Source organism: Rhinatrema bivittatum, chromosome 2 (assembly GCF_901001135.1).
Source record: "Rhinatrema bivittatum chromosome 2, aRhiBiv1.1, whole genome shotgun sequence".
In the NCBI taxonomy this organism is placed as follows: Eukaryota; Metazoa; Chordata; class Amphibia; order Gymnophiona; family Rhinatrematidae; genus Rhinatrema; species Rhinatrema bivittatum.
The window spans coordinates 133414947-133435301 of NC_042616.1; the positions used below are offsets into that span (position 1 = coordinate 133414947).

Sequence of the window (20355 nt, forward strand, 5' to 3'; positions counted from 1 at the left end):
ACATCATATTTTGCTTGTAGCCTACCTATAGAATTGCCATTAAAACTGAGAGGATGATTGAAGATATTGTGAAAAATCTCAGTAGTGAAAATGAAGAACTTCAGATGCACTGTGCCAGTGCAATCTTTAAGGTAAAAATGGAATGATATGTCTTAGAGTAATTCATTTTACTTATTTTGTATCATGTTCTTTTACGTTTGGTCTCCTCAAACTTGTTATCCTGACCAGTCCTCTTGATGTTTTGTATCCCATCAAGAGTCTGATCCCCATGCATTTCATCCTTGACAGCATGCATTTATGAACTTCTAAACCTTTTAGAAATGCAGAAGCATTTCATTATACAAACATAATAAATGACAGCAGATAAAGACCATATGGCCCATTTAGAATGCCCATTCACATCTCTTGCTGAGTTTTATAGACCCTTCCTCTCCCTCAGAGATACTCTGTGCTTATTCCATATCATCTTGAATTTTGATACTGTCCTTGCCTTTATCTCTTCCATAGAGAAGCTGTTGTATGTGTCTATCACCCTTTCTGTAAAGACATATTTATCCCAGGACAAGTAGGACGCTAGTTCTCACATATGGGTGACGTCAGTGACGGAGCCCTATCATGGGAAAAACTTCTGTCAAAGTTTCTAGAAACTTTTGACTGGCAACCTGAGGCTACTGGGCATGCTCAGCATGCCATGATATTCTCTGCCACAGGGGTCTCACTCCAGTTTCGTTTTTTTCCGCGCTGCTATCAGCATCATGGTTACCGGAGCCCTCTGAGTTTCCACTCAGTATTCAGACTAAAAAGTCAATTTCTCTTTAAATTCTCCCTCACGGGTCTCACTTCGTTTGATACTTCATCGGCTGGTGAAGTAATTTACCTTAAAGATTTTTTCAAAATCGTTTTGAATTCTCTTCAGTCATCGATGGCCGTCGATGACACTATGGTGTCGGGCTTCAAAAAATGCCCGACCTGTAATCGCACAATATCGATTACTGACCCGCACTTGGAATGTGTAAGCTGCTTGGGTGAACAACATGATATCTCCTCTTGTGAAAAATGCCAGGAGATGACACCCAAAGGCAGAAAACTGCGTCAAGAAAAAATTCAACAACTTTTCAGTCTGCAGTTAATTCCTACACCTTCGACTTCATTGAAGTCATCACCGGCTGGAGCCCCTAAAAAAGTTTTGCTTAAAAAACACCGACCGGACGGATCGGGCAACAGACCTTCACCTACACCATCGATGGCATCGATTCGTTCAGTTACCGAGGTAAGACCTAAACACAAACACCGTCATCGACATGCCTCGGCCTCACCGTTCACATCCACCCACGGGAAACCGACCGAAAAACGGTCCAAACACAAAGACACCCTGATGCCCAGAAGGCCCATCGTGGTAGACACGCTCACACCGTAACCTGTCTTGTCTCTGCATCCACCGAAGCCGATTCCTTCCCCGATTCCGCAGGACATCGCATCGCTTATACGAGAAGCCGTTTTGCAAGCTGTGAAAGACCACCTACCGGTGCCTCTACCAATGCCGGCGACATCGCCGATGCCGGTGACGTCTTATTCGTCTATGATGTCACCGATGCAACCAGAACAGACGATGTCGACAATACCGGGAACTCTCCCGATGCCGGACACCGTCCCGATGCTGGGAACCGCCACGGTGCCGGGCACCATCCCGATGCCGGGTTTTGCCTCTATGATGGAAATCGGTCCGATGACATCAACATTCCTGAAACCAAGAACCTTCACTATGACACTGGAAATATCAACTATTTCTCCGATGCCAACATCGATGTTTTCCTCGGCCTCACAGGCAACATCAATGCTAACTACGACTTCAGGTCATTTCTCACTACCTATCATTACCACTGTTCCATCATCTCGGAAAACTACGATATCGACATTGCCATCGATGCCAATCCTGAAATCCTCGATGCCATCGATGTCACACACAATGTCAACGATGCCACTTCCTTCTGGATAATATGTGTCATCAGAAGCTGCATTATATACACCATTCAAAAGAGATATCAAGATTTAATAGATTCCTTGCCTTCCAATCCACAGCAAGAGGAATCTCAATCTGAAGAACCCATACCAGGACCATCTGGAGTACCTCCTCCATTACCAACAGGGAAGACAGTATTAGACACTCCAGACTATGACACCTGGAGTGATTCTCAGTCAGACACTTCTGAAACTTTCATGTCTGATCCTTCCCCACCACACCCTAGGAAGCAATCGCCACCAGAGGATCTTACTTTCTCTACTTTTATTCAAGACATGGCTGACTCTATACCTTTCAAGCTAGAGTCAGAACAAGATACCCGTCACCAAACACTGGAGGTGTTACAATTTATCAACCCACCTTAACAAATTATGGCAATTCCCATACATGACATACTGCTCCAACTACAGCAACGAATGTGGGAACATCCATGTTCTGTTCCCCCAATCAATAGAAGAATGGATTCCACATACTTGGTATAAGCTGCACCTGGTTTTCAAAAATCACAACTTCCTCATAATTCAGTAGTGGTAGAATCTGCCCAGAAAAAAGCTAAAAGGACAAGGATTCACTCGTACAATCCTCCAGGAAAGGACAACAGGTTTCTTGATTCGCTAGGCCGCAAAGTATTCCAGGGTGCAATGTTAACTTCAAGGATAGCTTCCTATCAATTATACATTACACAATACCAGCGAAACCTCTGGAAGCAAATGGAGGATTTAATCCCATCTCTCCCACAAGAATTTAGAGAACCCGCCCAAAACCTCATTAATAAAGCTTTTGAAGCTGGAAAACATGAGGTAAGAGCTGTGTATAATTCATTTGAAACATCCTCAAGAGTTGCAGCTTCAGGTATTAGTGCCAGAAGGTGGGCCTGGCTTAAGGCCTCAGACCTATGAACGGAAGTCCAGGAAAAATTGGTGGACCTCCCTTGCACAGGAGAAAATTTATTTGGTTCAAAAGTTCAAGTGGCAGTGTCTCAAAAGAATACAATGAGACATTGAGACAGCTGTCCTCTCTTCCTCATGACCCCACTACCCATACTACCCGATGAACTCAAAGGAGGGACATCAGAAGACCATATTATCGTCAGAAATTATTTTATCCTCCTTCAAGTAGACCTAGACAATCCAGGCCTCAGCACAGAGCACAAACTCGTCAGCAGAGAGCACCTAGGCCTCAGACCACTACACAACCCAGTCCTGCGGCGGGCTTTTGAAAAGATCCCCAGAGAACTAAGCCTTTCCATGAATCCTCGACCAGAACTCCCAGTAGGAGGCAGATTATCACAATTTTACAACAATTGGATAACAATAACCACAGACCAATGGGTTCGGTCTATAATATCTCGAGGATACCAACTCAATTTTCTCTCCATTCCCACAGAGTTTCCACCATCTCAGATTCGTCTCAACTAGCAACACATGCCTCAACTACAAATAGGCGGGTCGATCCTGTAAGGCCGCGGTAATAACAGTGCGGCAGTGTCAGGCGCACCCTTCCTCCCCGCACGCACAGTTCTCTTCACTAACTCCCCGATACTCTCCTCTAATCGCATGCAAATGCATGCCGCGGCTTTAAAGCGGTAGGGAAGGGTTATGCCCGCGTAACCCATTTTACTGTATAGGCGCTTAATACAGCGCCTATACAGTAACCAGGGTGCGCTGGTACCTGTCATTTCAAATGTCATTTCAAATGACAAATGACAAATGTCATTTCAAATGACATTTCATTCATCCAGGCAGAGGAGCCGGCGGCGAAAGCCGCCGGCTCCGCCTGAATGAATGCGCGCCTGTGCGACCCCTGCGATTCGGCGCTCAAGGCAGTCACATGCCGTGACGTCACGGCATGTGACTGCCTTGAGCGCCGAATCGCAGGGGTCGCACAGGCGCGCATTCATTCACTGCCGGTGGGGGCTGCCGGGGCAGCCCCCACCGGCAGTGAATGAATGCGCGCCTGTGCGGACCCGGCCTAGATTTAACACGCGACCACCCGCCACCCACCGGCCGTCTCGAACTAACGCGTGTCCCGCCGCTGCCGCTGCCGCCTGGAACAGGCGCCCACCCGCCCGCGGCCTAGATTTAACACGCGACCACCCGGCTCCCGCCGCCCGCCGGCCGCCTGGACCCACGCGGCCCTCCGACAGGTATTTAAAAATTTTTATTTTTTTTCTGACAGGTTTTATGTGTCCCACATCATTACATTTTCTCGATCATCTCTGTATCGCTTTTTTTTTTTATTGTGTTTTATTGTTTTTGAGTGTCTTAAGCGGTGTCGATGGATTTGTTACTAGACTCACAGTCCTAACTCCTACTAGGGGGAGGCGGTAAACTAACACGTTACGGCCGCGGCAAAACAGTGCGTTACTAATGAGATAACCTGAGCGCGCGTTACGGTATCGGAGGGGAATAGCTAATTCCTTCATTATACAGCTAATTCGTTCATTTACATGCCGGGTGGGGAAGGGTTACGCGTCTGTTTTAAGAAGCGCTACGGACGCGCGAAACTGGAGACTGTATCGCTGGTTTGCCTTACGCGTCCGAATTGTGCGCAGGGAGCTCGTTACAGACGAGAAATCTTCAACTGAATGTTACTGTATCGAGCTGAGAATTATCCACCCTTCTGAAATCCAGGGCTGTAGAACCGGTGCCCCGGTCTCAGCAGGGCAGAGGATTTTACTCCCGTTATTTCCTCATTCCAAAGAAAACCGGAGGCCTACGTCCCATCCTAGACCTCAGAAATCTCAACAAATTTCTGAAGAAAGAAAAGTTCAGGATGGTTTCTCTAGGCACCATGCTTCCACTTCTTCAAAAAGGAGATTGGCTTTGCTCTCTGGATCTTCAGGATGCTTATGCTCACATTCCAATATTCCCTCCTCATCGCAAGTACCTGCGCTTCATGGTAGGCCACCAACACTTTCAATCCAGAGTTCTGCCATTCGGTCTTGCCTCTGCTCCCAGAGTATTCACCAAATGTCTGGCAGTAATAGCAGCACACCTGCACAAACAAGGTGTCCATGTTTTCCCATATCTTGACGACTGGCTCATCAGAAGTCAATCTCAACAAGGAGCTCTGGCTTCTCTCAGTCGAACAGTTACTCTACTTCACTCCATGGGCTTTCTCATCAATTATCAAAAGTCCCATCTCATACCGTCTCATCTGCTCCAATTCATAGGAGCAGAACTGAATACAGTCCTTGCAAAGGCTTTTTTACTCGAGGATTGAGCAGACACACTTTCCGTCTTGGCAAACTCGATCCATCTCAAGACACAAGCAACAGCTCATCAGTTTCTCACCTTACTCGGCCACATGGAGACTACGGTTCATGTCACACCTATGGCAAGGCTTGCCATGAGGGTCACACAATGGACTCTAAGATCACAATGGATCCAAGCCATTCAACCACTATATTCTCCAATTCAAGTAACCCACCAGCTACGTTCCTCTCTTCTTTGGTGGATAAACAAGGACAATTTGCGCAAGGGCCTACCCTTCCAACAACCAGTCCCACAGATATCGCTAACTACAGATGCATCCACCTTAGGTTGGGGAGCTCACATAGACAATCTCCAAACCCAGGGTACTTGGACAAAACTCGAAGCAACATTTCAAATCAATTTCCTGGAGCTTCGAGCTATACATTATGCACTGAATGCGTTCAAGGACTACCTTTCACACAAAACTGTTCTCATCTAAACAGACAACACAGTTGCCATGTGGTACATCAACAAACAGGGAGGCACGGGTTTGTATCTCCTTTGTCAAGAAGCTGCGCACATTTGGGACTGGGCCCTGAATCACTCAATTCTTCTCAAGGCCACTTATCTGCCAGGCATTCACAACGTAGTGGCGGATCGACTCAGTCGTCAGTTCCAACCACACGAATGATCCCTGGATCCCTCAGTAGTGACCAGGATATTTCAACGTTGTCAACCGACAATATACCTTTTTGCGTCACATCTGAATCACAAAGTGGACAAATTCTGTTCTCTGCACAAACAGAAGAACCAACCAGCCAAGAACGCCTTTGCTCGCCCTTGGAACTCAGACCTACTATACTCGTATCCTCCGATACCGCTCATAACCAAAACTCTAGTGAAGCTACAACAGGACAAGGGGTCCATGATTCTCATAACCCCATATTGGCCTCGACAAGTATGATTTCCCACACTTCTAGACCTCTCAATCAAGGATCCAATTCGTCTGGGAGTAGCTCCCACTCTCATAACTCAGGATCAGGGTCGGTTGCGCCATCCCAACCTTCAATCCCTATCCCTGACAGCATGGATGTTGAAAACTTGATTTTACAACCACTCAGTCTTTCATCCAATGTATCTCAAGTGCTCATAGCTTCACGAAAGCCTACCACAAGAAAAAACTATTCTTCAAAATGGAAGAGATTTACTATCTGGTGCAAACAAAACAATATTGATCCTTTTACTTGCCCCATCACTTCTCTACTAGACTATTTGTACCATCTCTCAGACTCTTGCCTCCAGACTTCGTCAGTAAGAGTACATCTCAGTGCAATCTCAGCTTACCATGACAAGATAAGAGATGCACCAATCTCCAATCAACCTCTTGTCAGTAAGTTTATGAGAGGTTTAAATCAACTTAAACCACCAATTCGGCCACCAGTCACTGAATGGGACCTGAATCTGGTATTAACAAGACTTATGCATTCTCCTTTCGAACCCATAGATTCCTGTGATCTGACTATCTTCCTCATAGCTATTACTTCAGCTAGAAGAGTTAGTAAATTACAAGCACTTGTAACATATGCCCCCTACACGAAATTCTTACATGATAGGGTGGTTCTCCGTACACATCCCAAATTCCTTTCCAAAGTAGTTACGGAATTCCACTTGAACCAATCCATAGTTTTACCCACTTTCTTCCCAAGGCCCCATTCTCACCAAGGAGAACAGGCCTTACATACCTTGGACTGTAAACGTGCTCTCTCCTTCTATTTAAACCGCACGGCAGTCCACAGGAAATCCAATCAATTTTTTGTCTCTTATGATCCAAACAAACCAGGGAAAGCAGTGGGTAAACATACTCTCTCCAATTGGCTAGCAGATTGCATACAGTTTTGCTCTGAAAAAGCAGGCCTTCCTCTCCAAGGGCGAGTAAAAGCACATTCAATAAGAGCAATGTCAACCTCAGTAGCACACTATCGTTCAGTGCCAATCCTTTACATATGCAAAGCAGCAACATGGAGTTCTCTTCACACCTTTGCAGCTCATTACTGTCTGGACAAACAGGGACGACAAGATTCAGCATATGGACAATCTGTCTTAAAGAACTTGTTTCCAGTTTAAATCCAACTCCTTCTACAACCAATCTACTATATCTTCGGCTGACTCATTTCAACAACAGCACGTCACTGTTGCCTCAATACTAAATGACTCAGCCTCTAGCTTGCTAATCACCCATATGTGAGAACTAGCATCCTGCTTGTCCTGGGATAAAGCAAAATTGCTTACCTTGTAATAGGTGTTATCCCAGGACAGCAGGATGTAGTCCTCACAGAACCCACCCGCCACCCCGCGGAGTTGGGACTCATATTTTATATTATTTTATTTTTGCCAAAGCTTATTGCTACAGACGAAACTGGAGTGAGACCCCTGTGGCAGAGAATATCATGGCATGCTGGGCATGCTCAGTGGCCTCACAGTGCCAGTCAAATGTTTCTAGAAACTTTGACAGAAGTTTTTCCCGCGATAGGTCTTCGTCACTGACATCACCCGTATGTGAGGACTACATCCTGCTGTCCTGGGATAACACCTATTACAAGGTAAGCAATTTTGCTTTCTCCAAGAATAAGCAGGATAGCAGTCCTCATACTTAGGTATTGGTAACATCATCTGATGGAGCCCAGCCCTGGAAAGTTTGTCAGAGTTTCTAGAAATTTAACTGTGCCTCACTTAGCATGCCCATGCATGTCATTATGCCACATATCCTCAGTGGGCCCCTTCAGTCTCTTTCTTTTTCTCCAGAGTCCTTCGGTCATGGTTTTTTTGCCTCTCCTGCATCTAGATCTTTGGGTTTTTTTCTGGCAGCAGGATCATTCGTTGTGGGGCTCTGGGATCATCTTGGTTCTATGGCAGTGTGCTATCGGTACCCGAGGGGGGCATCATTTTACCTCCACCATCAAGTCTGATTTTGCTTTATTTTTTTGGTTGCACATATCTAGTGGATTACAGCAACCCCGCCCCGAGTGCAACAGGATTATGTCTATCATGTCTCCCCATGATAGATGTATCATGTGCTTGGGGACATTATATGATGTCCGTGGGTGTCACAAATGTGCAACTATGACCCAGAAGAGTTGCCAGTTCCATTTGGAACTGATGGAGAAGCATTTCAGGCACCGGAAGATTGATCCACCGGCATTGGAATCACAGACATCAACATCGAGGGACCTTGGAGCTGCATTGGTGGAGGTAGCATCATAGGCATTCGGGGGACAGCCTTTCTTATCAATGTCTTACATTTAACTTGCCAACGCTTATGCATTATCCTATTTTCTTTGGTTGGATCCTTCTTCCAATTTTTGAAGGAAGATCTTTTGGCTAAAATAGCTTCTTTCATCTCCCCTTTTAACCATGCCGGTAATCGTTTTGCCTTCTTTCCACCTTTTTTAATGTTGGAATGCCATCTGGACTATGCTTCTAGGATGGTATTTTTTTTAACAATGACTACGCCTCTTGCACAATTTTTACCTTTGTAACTGCTCATTTAAGGTTTTTTTTCTAACAATTTTTCTCATTTTATCAAAGTTTCCCTTTTGAAACTTTAGCACGAGTCATTAATTCAACTTTAGCACGAGTCATTAATTCAAATTTGATCATATTATGATCACTATTGTCAAGCGGCCCCATCACCGTTACCTCTCTCACCACATCCTGTGCTCCACTGAGAATTAGATCTAACATTGCTCCCCCTCTTGTTGGTTCCTGAACCAATTGCTTCATAAAAACGTCATTTATTCCATCCAGGAACTTTATATCTCTAGCATGTACCGATGATACATTTACCCAGTCAATATTGGGGTAATTGAAGTCTCATTATTACAGCATTACCAATTTGGTTAGCTTCCTTAATTTCTCTTAGCATTTCACTGTCAGTCTCACCATCTTGACCAGGTGGAGAGTAGTATACTCCTATCACTATAGTCTTCCCTGACACACAAGGGATTTCTACCCATAAAGATTCAATTGTGCATTTAGTTTCATGCAGGATGTTTATCCTGTTGGACTCTATGCCATCCCTGACATAAAGCTCCACACCACCTCCCGGGTGCTCCTCTCTGTCATTGCGATATAATTTGTACCCCGGTATAGCACTGTCCCATTGGTTGTCCTACTTCCACCATGTCTCTGAGATGCCAATTAAGTCTATGTCATCATTCACTGCTATACATTCTAATTCTTCCATCTTACTTCTTAGACTTCTGGCATTAGCATACAAACATTTCAAAGTTTGTTTTTTGTTTGTATTTTCATTCTGTTTTTTAATTGATAGGGATAAGTGAGAATTTTTTAGCTCAGGTGAGTTTTTAGTTACAGGCACTTGGACTACTTTTCTTATTATTGGAACCTCACTGTCTGGATGCCCTAATTCTAATGCATCATTAGTATCCTTTGAAGATACCTCTCTCCGAACCATGCGCTGCTGAGCGACTGTCGGCTTTCCCCTTTGTTCTAGTTTAAAAGCTGCTCTATCTCCTTTTTAAAGGTTAGTGCCAGCAGTCTGGTTCCACCCTGGTTAAGGTGGAGCCCATCCCTTCGGAAGAGACTTCCCCTTCCCCAAAAGGTTCCTAGTTCCTAACAAAACTGAATCCATCCCTCTTCCTTGCATCATCGTCTCATCCATGCATTGAGACTCTAGAGCTCTGCCTGCCTCTGGTGACCTGCACGTGGAACAGGGAGCATTTCAGAGAATGCTACCCTGGAGGTTTTGGATTTAAGCTTTCTACCTAAGAGCCTAAATTTGGCTTCCAGAATCTCCCTCCCACATCTTCCTATCTCGTTGGTGCCCACATGTACCATGACAGCCGGCTCCTCCCCAGCACTGTCTAAAATCCTATCTAGGTGACGCATGAGGTCCGCTACCTTCCCACCAGGTAGGCTTGTTACCAGGCGATCCACATGCCCACCTGCCACCCAGCTGTCTACATTCCTAATAATCGAATCACCAACTATGACGGCCGACCTAACCCTTCCCTCATGGGCAGTAGGCCTTGGGGAGATATCCTTGGTGCGAAAGGACAATGCATCACCTGGAGAGCAAGTCCTTGCTACAGGATCCTTTCCTGCTGCACCAGGTTGATGCTGTCCAATCATGAGACCTTCTTCCTCCAAGGCAGCACCAGGGCTGCCAGTCTGAAGTTAAGACTTGGCTACTATGTCCCTGAAGGTCTCATCTATATACCTCTCTGTCTGCCTCAGCTCCTCCATGTCTGCCACTCTAGCCTCCAGAGATCGGCCTCATTCTCTGAGAGCCAGGAGCTCTTTGCATCGCATGCACATGTGCAATTTCTCACCGGCGGGTAAAAAAATCATACATGTGACACTCGATGCAAAAGACTGGGAAGCCCCCCTCCTGCTGCTGGACTGCTGCCTTCATCTCAAATTTGTTCATCCGTTTTCCATTGATGCCTCCGGTGCCACTGAAACCTGTATCAATGCCATTGCATTATCCATCGAGGCCATCGAAGGACCCATCGGTGCCAATACGTCTTACACCACCAACCTTCCCTCCTTCAGGATCTCAACCTGACACATGGGAAGATATAGACACCAACACTTCCACAGAGGGTATTTTGTCGGAACCATCTCCTCCGGAAGAAAGGAGAAAATCTCCCCCAGAAGATCTCTCCTTTGCCAACTTTATTAGGGAGATGTCAGAGATAATTCCATTTGATCTCATTATGGAGGAGGACACAAGGCACAAGACATTGGAAGTTCTCCAATTTGTCGATGCTCCAAAGGAAGTGGTAGCAATTCCAGTACACGAGGTACTTTTGTAAATTTACAGCATTGTCTCTGGGAGCATCCGTGCGCTTTCCACCGGCAAATAAAAGAACAGATGCATCCTATCTTGTTTAGCACATCCCTTGCTTCCAAAAACCACAACTACCACATAAGTCAGTGGTGGTTGAATCTGCACAGAAGAAATCCAGGAGACTGAGACCACATTCTTCCACTCCTCCTGGCAAAGATCCCAAATTCCTGGACATATTAGGTTGCAAGATCTTTCAAGGGTCTATGCTGGTGTCACAAATAGCTGCATACCAACTTTACATGACACTACCAAAGGAACCTGTGGAAACAGGTTCAAGAAGCAGCTGACTCTCTTCCTCAACAACAGCAGGACACTCTCAATGCCATATTATATAAAGGCCTTGAGGCGGGTAAACATGAATTTCGTGCAGCTTACAATTCCTTTGAGATAGCTTCTCGTATTTCAGTGACAGGAATCAGTGCCAGGAGATGGGCTTGGCTAAAAGCCTCAGACCTGCGGCCTGATATCCAGGACAGACTTGCAGATTTACTATGCATGGGCGAAAACCTGTTCTGTGACAAAATACAAGACGCAGTGACTCAATTGAAAGACCACAATGAAACCCTGCACCAATTGTCAACAGTAACTACTGAGGCCCTTTCCTCTGCAGAAGATCAACCAGAAGGGACCAAAAAAAGCCATTTTATCATCCACGCAGATACCACCCACCTGCATCTCACGTGAAGACAGTTAGGCCATCTCAAAGAGGGCATCCTCGATAGCCTAAAACATCCCGACCTCAGCCTCCTCCACAAACAGGCCAAGTATCTGGATTTTGAAACCTTCCCAGAGAACAGCAGCCCCTCCACAAATCCACAACCAGATTTGCCAGTAGGAGGTCGACTTCATCATTTCATAACCAATTGGCTCAACATTGCCACAGACCAATGGGTTATTTACATCATAATTCAGCGATGCCATCTAAACTTTCTCATGGTACCCCAAAATTTACTGCCCAAACTTCTGTGGATGCAAAAAGATCACACAAGTCTTCTAGAGTCAGACCTGTCCACCCTTCTGGGCGCCAGGGCTGTGGAACCTGTAACCTGGTCACAGCAGGGCAGAGGGTTCTATTCCCGCTATTTCCTGATTCCAAAGAAAACAGGCAGCCTCCGACCTATCTTAGACCTCCACAATCTCAAAAAATATCTACAAAAAGAAAAATTCAGGATGGTATACTTGGGCACCATCCTTCCACTTCTACAAAAAGGAGATTGACTCTGTTCTCTGGATCTTCAAGATGATTACGCTCACATTCCAATATACCCACCTCACCGCATGTACCTGCGCTTCCTAGTGGGACATCAACACCATCAGTACCGGGTCCTACCTTTCGGACTGGCCTCAGCACCCCGTGTGTTTACAAAGTGCCTAGCAGTGGCTGCGGCTCATTTATGCAAAAACCACGTACATGTCTTACTTTATCTGGACGAGTGGCTCATCAAGAGCCAATCCAAACAAGGAGCTCTCAATGCGCTCAAGCTCACCATCAATCTACTTCACTCATTGGGATTTATCAACTACCAAAAATCCCACCTGACTCCATCTCATCTCCTTACTTTTATCAGAGCAGAGTTGAACACCACATTGGCAAAGGCATTTCTGTCCAACGACTATGCTGACACACTCTCCAGACTAACTGTATCTCTGCGCACAAAGGAATCAGCTTCAGCCCACCAATTCTTAAAGTTGCTTGGCCACATGGCTTCCATGGTCCACGTCATTCCTATAGCCAGGCTGACCATGCGAATGACTCAATGGACTTTGAAAACTCAATGGATCCAAGCCACTCAACCAATCTCATCCAGGGTCCAAGTAACCCACCAGTTACGTTTATCACTTCTCTGGTGGACGAACAAAGACAACTTGCTAACAGGTTTACCTTTTCAGCAACCAGTTCCACAGGTAACTTTGGCCATGAACGCATCCACCTTGGGTTGGGGAGCTTACGTGAACAATCTTCAAACTCAAGGGATTTGGATGCAACTCGAAGCAATGTTTCAGATCAGCTTCTTAGAGCTTCGAGCTATACGTTATGCTCTTTATGCGTTAAAGGACTGACTTTCACACAAGATTATTCTCATACAAATAGACAACACAGTTGCAATGTGGTATATGAACAAGCAGGGAAGCACAGGGTCTTATCTCCTCTGCCAAGAAACTGTGCAGATCTGGGACTGGGCCCTTGCACACTCCATGTATCTCTGGGCCACTTATCTGGCAGGCATACAGAACGTCCTGACAGACTATCTCAGCCGACAGTTTCATCCACACGAGTGGCCTCTGGATCCTGCAGTAACGACCAGAATCTTCCAACGCTGGGGTCAACCAACAATAGACCTCTTTGTATCTGAACTGAATCACAAAGTGGACAGATTCTGCTCCCTGCACAGGCAACACAACAGGTTAACCATGGATGCCTTCGCTCGCCCCTGGAACACAGGCCTCCAATACGCGTATCACCCGATACCGCTAATAGCTACAACAGGACAAAGGGTCAATAATACTCATAGCCCCATACTGGCCTCGAAAAATGTGGTTTCCCATATTTCTCGACCTCTCGATCAAAGAACCCATTTGCCTGGGCACAGCGCCCACTCTCATAATGCAGAACCAAGGCATGTTGCGCCATCCGAACCTTCAGACCCTATCCCTCACTGCCTGGATGTTGAAAGCTTGATCCTGCAACCGCTCAACCTTTCAACTGATGTCTCTCAAGTGCTTGTAGCTTCATGAAAACTGTCCACACGAAAATCCCTAAGTGGAAAAGGTTTACCATGTGGTGCCTGCAAAAAGGTATCGACCCTTTTTCCTGCCCCACTCCATCTCTTTAGACTACCTCTGGCACCTGTCAGAATCTGGTCTCCAGACTTCCTCAGTAAGAGTACACCTGAATGCTATCTCATCGTACCACAAGGGAATTGGGGATGCCCCGGTAACAGCGCAACCTCTTGTCAGTAGGTTCATGAGGGGTCTACTACAGCTTAAGCCCTCTCTAAGGCCACCAGTTACTGAGTGGGACCTAAATGTAGTACTTTCACGGCTCATTCACTCCCTTTTGAGTCTTTGCACTTCTGCGATGTTAAATTTCTTACTTGGAAAGTACTTTTCCTAGTAGCCATTACATCTGCTCGAAGGGTCAGTGAGTTACAAGCACTTGTCACATACTCACCCTATACAAGGTTCCTACATGACAGAGTGGTCCTCCGAACTCACCCTAAATTCCTTCCCAGGGTGGTTACAGACTTCCACTTGAATCAGACTGTATCAAATTCTGCTATGAGAAAGCTGGCCTTATTCTCCAAGGACGAGTGAAGGCGCACTCAGTAAGGGCTATGGCAACATCAGTAGCATACTACCGTTCAGTACCTATTGCTGACATATGTAAAGCTGCAACATGCAGCTCTCTTCACACATTTGCAGCACATTACTGCTTAGACAAGGAAGGACGCCAAGACTCCGCTTTTGGCCAGTCTGTCTTGAAGAACTTATTTCCAGTGTAATCACAATTCCTTCCACATCCAACCTGCTGTGATTTCAGGCTCCCTCATTTTTCCCAACAGCACACCAGTTGTGCCTGTTGCATATGTTCTGTGCTGTTGGTCCAATTAAATATGAGTCAGCCTGTAGCTTGCTAATCACCCATATGTGAGGACTACCATCCTGCTTGACTTGGGAGAAAGCAGAGTTGCTTACCTGTAACAGGTGTTCTCCCAGGACAGCAGGATGTAGTCTTCACGAAACCTACCTGCCACACTGTGGATTTGGGTCCAAAACATTTTTATTGTTTTATTTTTTCGCTTGCACATTTTGCTTCAAACGAGACTGAAGGGAGTCCCCTGTGGCTCGAGGGATCATGGCATGCTGGGCATGCTCAGTGTGCCAGTCAACAGTTCTAGAAACTTTGACAGAAAAGTTTTTTCCTTGACAGGGCTCCGTCCAGTGACGTCACCCATATGTGAGGACTACATCCTGCTGTCCTGGGAGAACACCTGTTACAGGTAAGCAACTTTGCTTTCTCTTTTGGGAATAGACCATGTGGTAGAAGAACCCACAAGCCTGTTGTTGTTACTCACAACAAGAGATGTGTAGCCTATCACACACATATAATCATTAAACTGTACAATCGTTTGAGGTATATTATATATTGAGTCTAATTCTGACGCAGGTGCTCAAAGTATAATTAGTGTTGCCTTCCATAAACGAAGTCTATATGTCTGCTTTCAGCCTCATTAACTAATTTTAACTATTGCCTTATTATATGAAACCCCCTAAGTCTCTTGACCTGTATGTTTGTCTTGTTTAGATTGTAAGTGCTACTGAGCAGAGACTGTCTCTTATATGTTGTTTGTATAGCGATGCATATAGTGAGTAGCACTACAGAAGTGTTTAGAAGTAGTAGTAGTAGTAGTAAAATTGCTGTAACATATGTGCATATTTCCTGGCTTTTTTATATGGGTTGATAAAAAATGACCAACTTAGGGCTGGATTCATCATTCCTCGCGGAATGATGAATCCCACGAAAAAGGGAGCGGGGGGCGAAGGGGGGGGGGGCAGGCCTGCGAAAGGCCGCAGCCGTTTGCACCGCGGCAGTGCGATTTCGCCGGCGGCAGTGCGGCTGGCTGCTGCCTTTCATGCAAATAGCACTACCGTACTACTGCTGGCGATAATGTTCCTCACATTATCACCGGCAGCGGTGCCGCAGCCGACACCTCTCCTCCCCACCTCAACTCCTCCCCTCCAGCTAATTTGCATCCTATCTCATGCGAAAAGGCCCTTTTCGCATGCGATAGGGGTTTATCACGTACGTTAGGGCCTTCTCGCACGTGATAAAAGTTTAGAAAATAACCCCCTTAGTGACTAGCACAGTGTTTTATGCTGGAATAAACAGGGTTCCCTGTACGTACCAGGATCAGTCCAGGACACCTGGGTTGTGACTCCGCACCAGTAGATGGAGACAGACTAAAACTTGTGGGCGGAGCATATATGCCCCTGTGCCAGTCACAGCCCCTCAGTCTTACTCTGTCTCCAGTAGGTGGTGCAGGTCTGGTCACAGCCCTGTCGGGCCTGATTCTGTGTGGTTAGTCAGGTTCGCTTTTGTGGTTGATTTTATTAGGCCTAACTTGGTTTTTTTCTTCAAATTGGGTTTTATTTAATCTTGTTTAATTCTAGTCCCAGTTGCCCTGCCTCCCTGGGGAGTTGAGAGGTCCTGAGGGGACTACCCTCCCCAGGTTGAGGCCGCTGCTAGGGTTGAGGACCCGGCTGGACTAGTAGCAGCGTCAGGGGTGACACCGGGGAGCCCGGTTCACTCACCCCTGCAGGACATAGGGCTTTTCAGCACCTGGGACAGCGTTTTTTCTTATTTAAAAAAAAAAAAAAAAAAAAAGTGTTTTTACTTTTGTTTTCAGTCGGCTCTCCGTTCCCTGGCGTTGCGCTCCGTTCCGCTCGAGGGGGGGCGTCTTCGGCAGGGGGGAGGTCGCCGATTTTCGCCTCGTTGAATTTCTGTGTTTATTCGGCGTCCCTCAGTGCTTTTCGGCGCGTCTTTGGTTTCCCGCGGTTTTTTGCAGGGCCGCGCGGCTCGCAGTGCAGGGCCTGCGACTCGGCGCGCGCGCGTCTCTCCCGGGACGGGCTTTGCTCGGCCTGCGTCCCGGGAGACGAGGGATCGTCGGCGGCTCCTCGGGGGGCCCGTTCCCGGGTCGCGCGATCGCCGTCGCAAGGGGGGGGTCCCCCTGATAGGCCTCCTGACCCGTTCCTGGTCAGCGCGGGAATGGCGGCCATTTTGTCTACCGGCCGGGTAGCTTCGCGGGAAACGGTGGGGGCCTCGGTTTTACCTCCTACGCTTTCCCCGCAGCGGGGTGCAGCGGTGGAGGTCCCTTCAGAGGGGCCCCAGTCCCGGGGGCATTCGGAAAGCGACGCAACGGATTCGGGCAAGTTTTCTGAAGATTTGGCGCTTTTGCTGCGCCGTTATAAGCGCAGCAAGCGCAGACGGGGGGACGCCTCGCGTTCAAGGGTCCACCGGTCCCCGCCGCAGAAGAAGATGGCAAGGAGGGTGGCGAAGACCACCCAGAGAGCGGCCTGGGGCAAACGGCTTCCCCGAGGGGTGCCGCAGAACTCGGATTCCGAAGATACCTCCGGGGCGGACACAGAGGCCTCCGAGGAGCCCCTGCCTGGGGCCGGGACGGCAGCAGCAGATGGCTCGGCGCAGCCCAGTACAGGTAAAGGAGCGCAGGCCGTCGACGGGGATGACCCCAAGGTGGTGCGTCTGTTCCGCAGAGAGGAACTGTCGCCACTCATTCCGGCCATTCTCCAGGAGCTGGGGATTGAGGCTCCTCCGGTGGTGGTCCGCCAGGAGGCAAATATGGATCCTGTTCTGATTGGGTTCACAGGGCCGGCGGTCGTTTTTCATTTTTTCGTCCACGGATATCCTCTTCAAGGAATGGGATACTCCGGAGTTAGGTCTGAAGGTCAGCAAGGCCATGGACAAACTTTACCCTTTGCCGGAGGACGCGCTAGAGCTCCTCCGACTCCCAAAGGTGGATTCGGCAGTGTCAGCTGTCACGAAGAGGTCTACCATCCCGGTCACGGGAGCGACAGCCCTCCGGGATATTCAAGACCGTACGTTGGAGGTTCAACTCAAAATATTTTTGAGGTTTCTGCCCTAGGGGTGCGTGCCGCCAGTTGCACAAATTTTGCTATGCGTGCTAGTCTGCGCTGGACTCAAGTCCTGCAGGCGAATGCGGGTCTCTCTTCAGAGGAGGCTTCCCAAGCTGACAGATTGGAGGCGGCCATTGCCTATGGCGCGGATGCATTCCATGATCTTTTGCGCACCTCAGCTAGGTCCATGGTGGCAGCGGTGTCGGCACGTCGTCTCCTTTGGCTGCGCAATTGGGCAGCGGATGGCTCTTCCAAGGCTCACCTCGGGGCTTTTGCCTTTTAAGGGGACATTGCTGTTCGGCACGGAGTTGGACGATTTGATGGTTTACCTGGGGGAGAACCGAGCGTTTAAGCTGCCGGAGGATAGGACCCGGTCGAGATTTTCCTTTTCAGGCAGAGCCCGGTTCAGGGGGCCCAGGAAGTCTAGGCCACAAAGATCCTCTGGACCCTAGGCCGTCTTCCTCTCGGTACACCCGGTGGCAGCAGTCCTTTCGGGGCAAACGTTTTGGCCGGCAAGGAGGGGCCCCGTCGGGTGCGGGGTCCAAGCCTTCGCAATGAAGTTCGGCCGGCCCATCCCTCGTCGCGTCCTCGGCACGCTGTTCCAAACGTGGGGACGCGTCTATCCTTATTCCTCGAGGAATGGGCCAGCGTGACATCGGATCAATGGGTCCTCGACGTGATAAAACATGGCTACGAGTTAGATTTGGCTCGCATCCCAACGGACAAATTCCTGCAAGGATCCCAAGAAGAAGGCGGCGGTGCTAGATACCATCCAAAGACTAGAAAGACTGGGAGCCATCTCGCCGGTTCCGGCCGCTCAGTACGGCAAGGGCCGGTACTCCATTTACTTCTTAGTCCCCAAGAGAGACGGCACTTTCCGCCCAATTCTGGATCTGAAAGGAGTCAACAGATGCCTTCGAGTCCCTCACTTCAAAATGGAGACCCTTCGGTCAGTGATTGCGTCAGTGCGTCCCGGCGAATTCCTGGCGTCCCTAGATCTCACAGAAGCATACCTTCATGTGGAAATTCAACCAGCGTTTCAGCGGTTTCTGAGGTTTGGCATTCTGGGCAGGCACTTCCAGTTCCGGGCGCTTCCGTTCGGCCTGGCGACAGCGCCTCGGACATTCACGAAAGTGATGGTGGTCGTGGCGGCGCAGTTGCGGCGGGAAGGCCTGCTGGTTCACCCTTACCTCGACGATTGGCTGAGCCGGGCGAAGTCTCAGAGTCTGTGTCGGCAGGCGGTGGCCAGGGTGTTACAGCTCTTGCAGTCCCTGGGCTGGGTGGTCAACTTCAACAAGAGTTATCTCGAACCCTCTCAGTCCTTGGAATATCTTGGAGCCCTGTTCGACACGTAGCGAGGCAGTGTGATTCTCTCGCAGGACCGGATATGCAAACTGCAGTCTCAGGTGCTACGTTTTTTGTCGCTACACCGGCCACGAGTCTGCGATTACCTGACGGTTCTGGGGTCTATGGCATCCAAGCTGGCGTTAGTCCCTTGGGCGTTCGCTCATCTATGGCCGCTGCAGTCCTCATTGCTTTCCCGCTGGAAACCGGTTTCCGAGGATTTCTATCTACCTCTACCTCTCGAGGGGCAGGCGTGATCCAGCCTGAGCTGGAAGTCGGTTCAGGGTCTGTGGTCAGAGTCGCAGACCCGGTGGTCTATCAACCGGCTGGAGACCAGAGCGGTCCGTCTGGCGCTGCAAGCTTTTCTACCCCTCGTGCGCGGACAGGCGGTCCGGGTATGGTCGGACAACGCTACCACCGTGGCTTACATCAATCGCCAGGGAGGGACAAGAAGTCCTCTAGTGGCGGAGGAGGCGCGGCTCTTGATACTCTGGGCAGAACGGCATCTCAGCCATCTCGTGGCTTCCCACGTAGTGGGAATCGACAACGTCCAGGCGGATTTTCTCAGTCGTCACCGCTTGGATCCCGGAGAGTGGGAGTTGGCGGACGAGGCGTTTCTCTTCATTCGCCGGACTTGGGGAATGCCCCACATGGATCTGATGGCCACCTGGCACGACGCGAAGGCTCCGCGATTTTACAGTCGACGTCGCGAAAGGGGAGCAGAAGGAGTCGACGCGTTGGTGCTTCCCTGGCCGGTGGATGTGCTTCTCTATGTGTTCCCACCGTGGCCCATGATCGGAAAGATCCTACGGCGCATAGAATTGCATCCATCCAATGTGATCATGGTGGCGCCGGAGTGGCCACGCCGTCCGTGGTTTGCGGACCTGGTCCAGCTGTCAGTGGCCGCACCCCTTCGTCTACAGGGATTCCCGGGGTTCCTTCGTCAAGGCCCCGTCTGTTTGGAGGATGTGGCTCACTTTTGTCTCGCAGCATGGTTTTTGAGAGGTATCGGTTGAAGAGAAAAGGCTATTCGGATGCGGTCGTTGCTACGTTGCTGAGATCCAGAAAACAGTCTACGTCCCTAGCTTATGTTCGGGTCTGGGTAGTTTTTGAGGAATGGTGCATGGAGTGGGGCCTAGACCCCACTTCCGCTTCTATTCCCGATATTCTGGCTTTTTTTCCAGGCGGGGCTTGCCGAAGGTTTAGCGTGTAATTCCCTTCGGGTTCAAGTGGCGGCGCTTGGCTGTTTGCGTGCTAAGGTCCGGGGG

General features: G+C 48.6%; 1 protein-coding gene across 1 annotated transcript in view; it reads left to right on the forward strand.

Annotated features, from left to right (window-relative positions):
* ARMC4 (armadillo repeat containing 4) overlaps nt 1–20355 on the forward strand; it is an 890525-nt gene that overhangs the window by 445794 nt on the left and 424376 nt on the right. The window contains exon 14 of the mRNA XM_029588639.1: nt 21–131. Within this exon, the coding sequence (XP_029444499.1) occupies nt 21–131 (111 nt within the window). The remainder of the gene's footprint in view (nt 1–20; nt 132–20355) is intronic.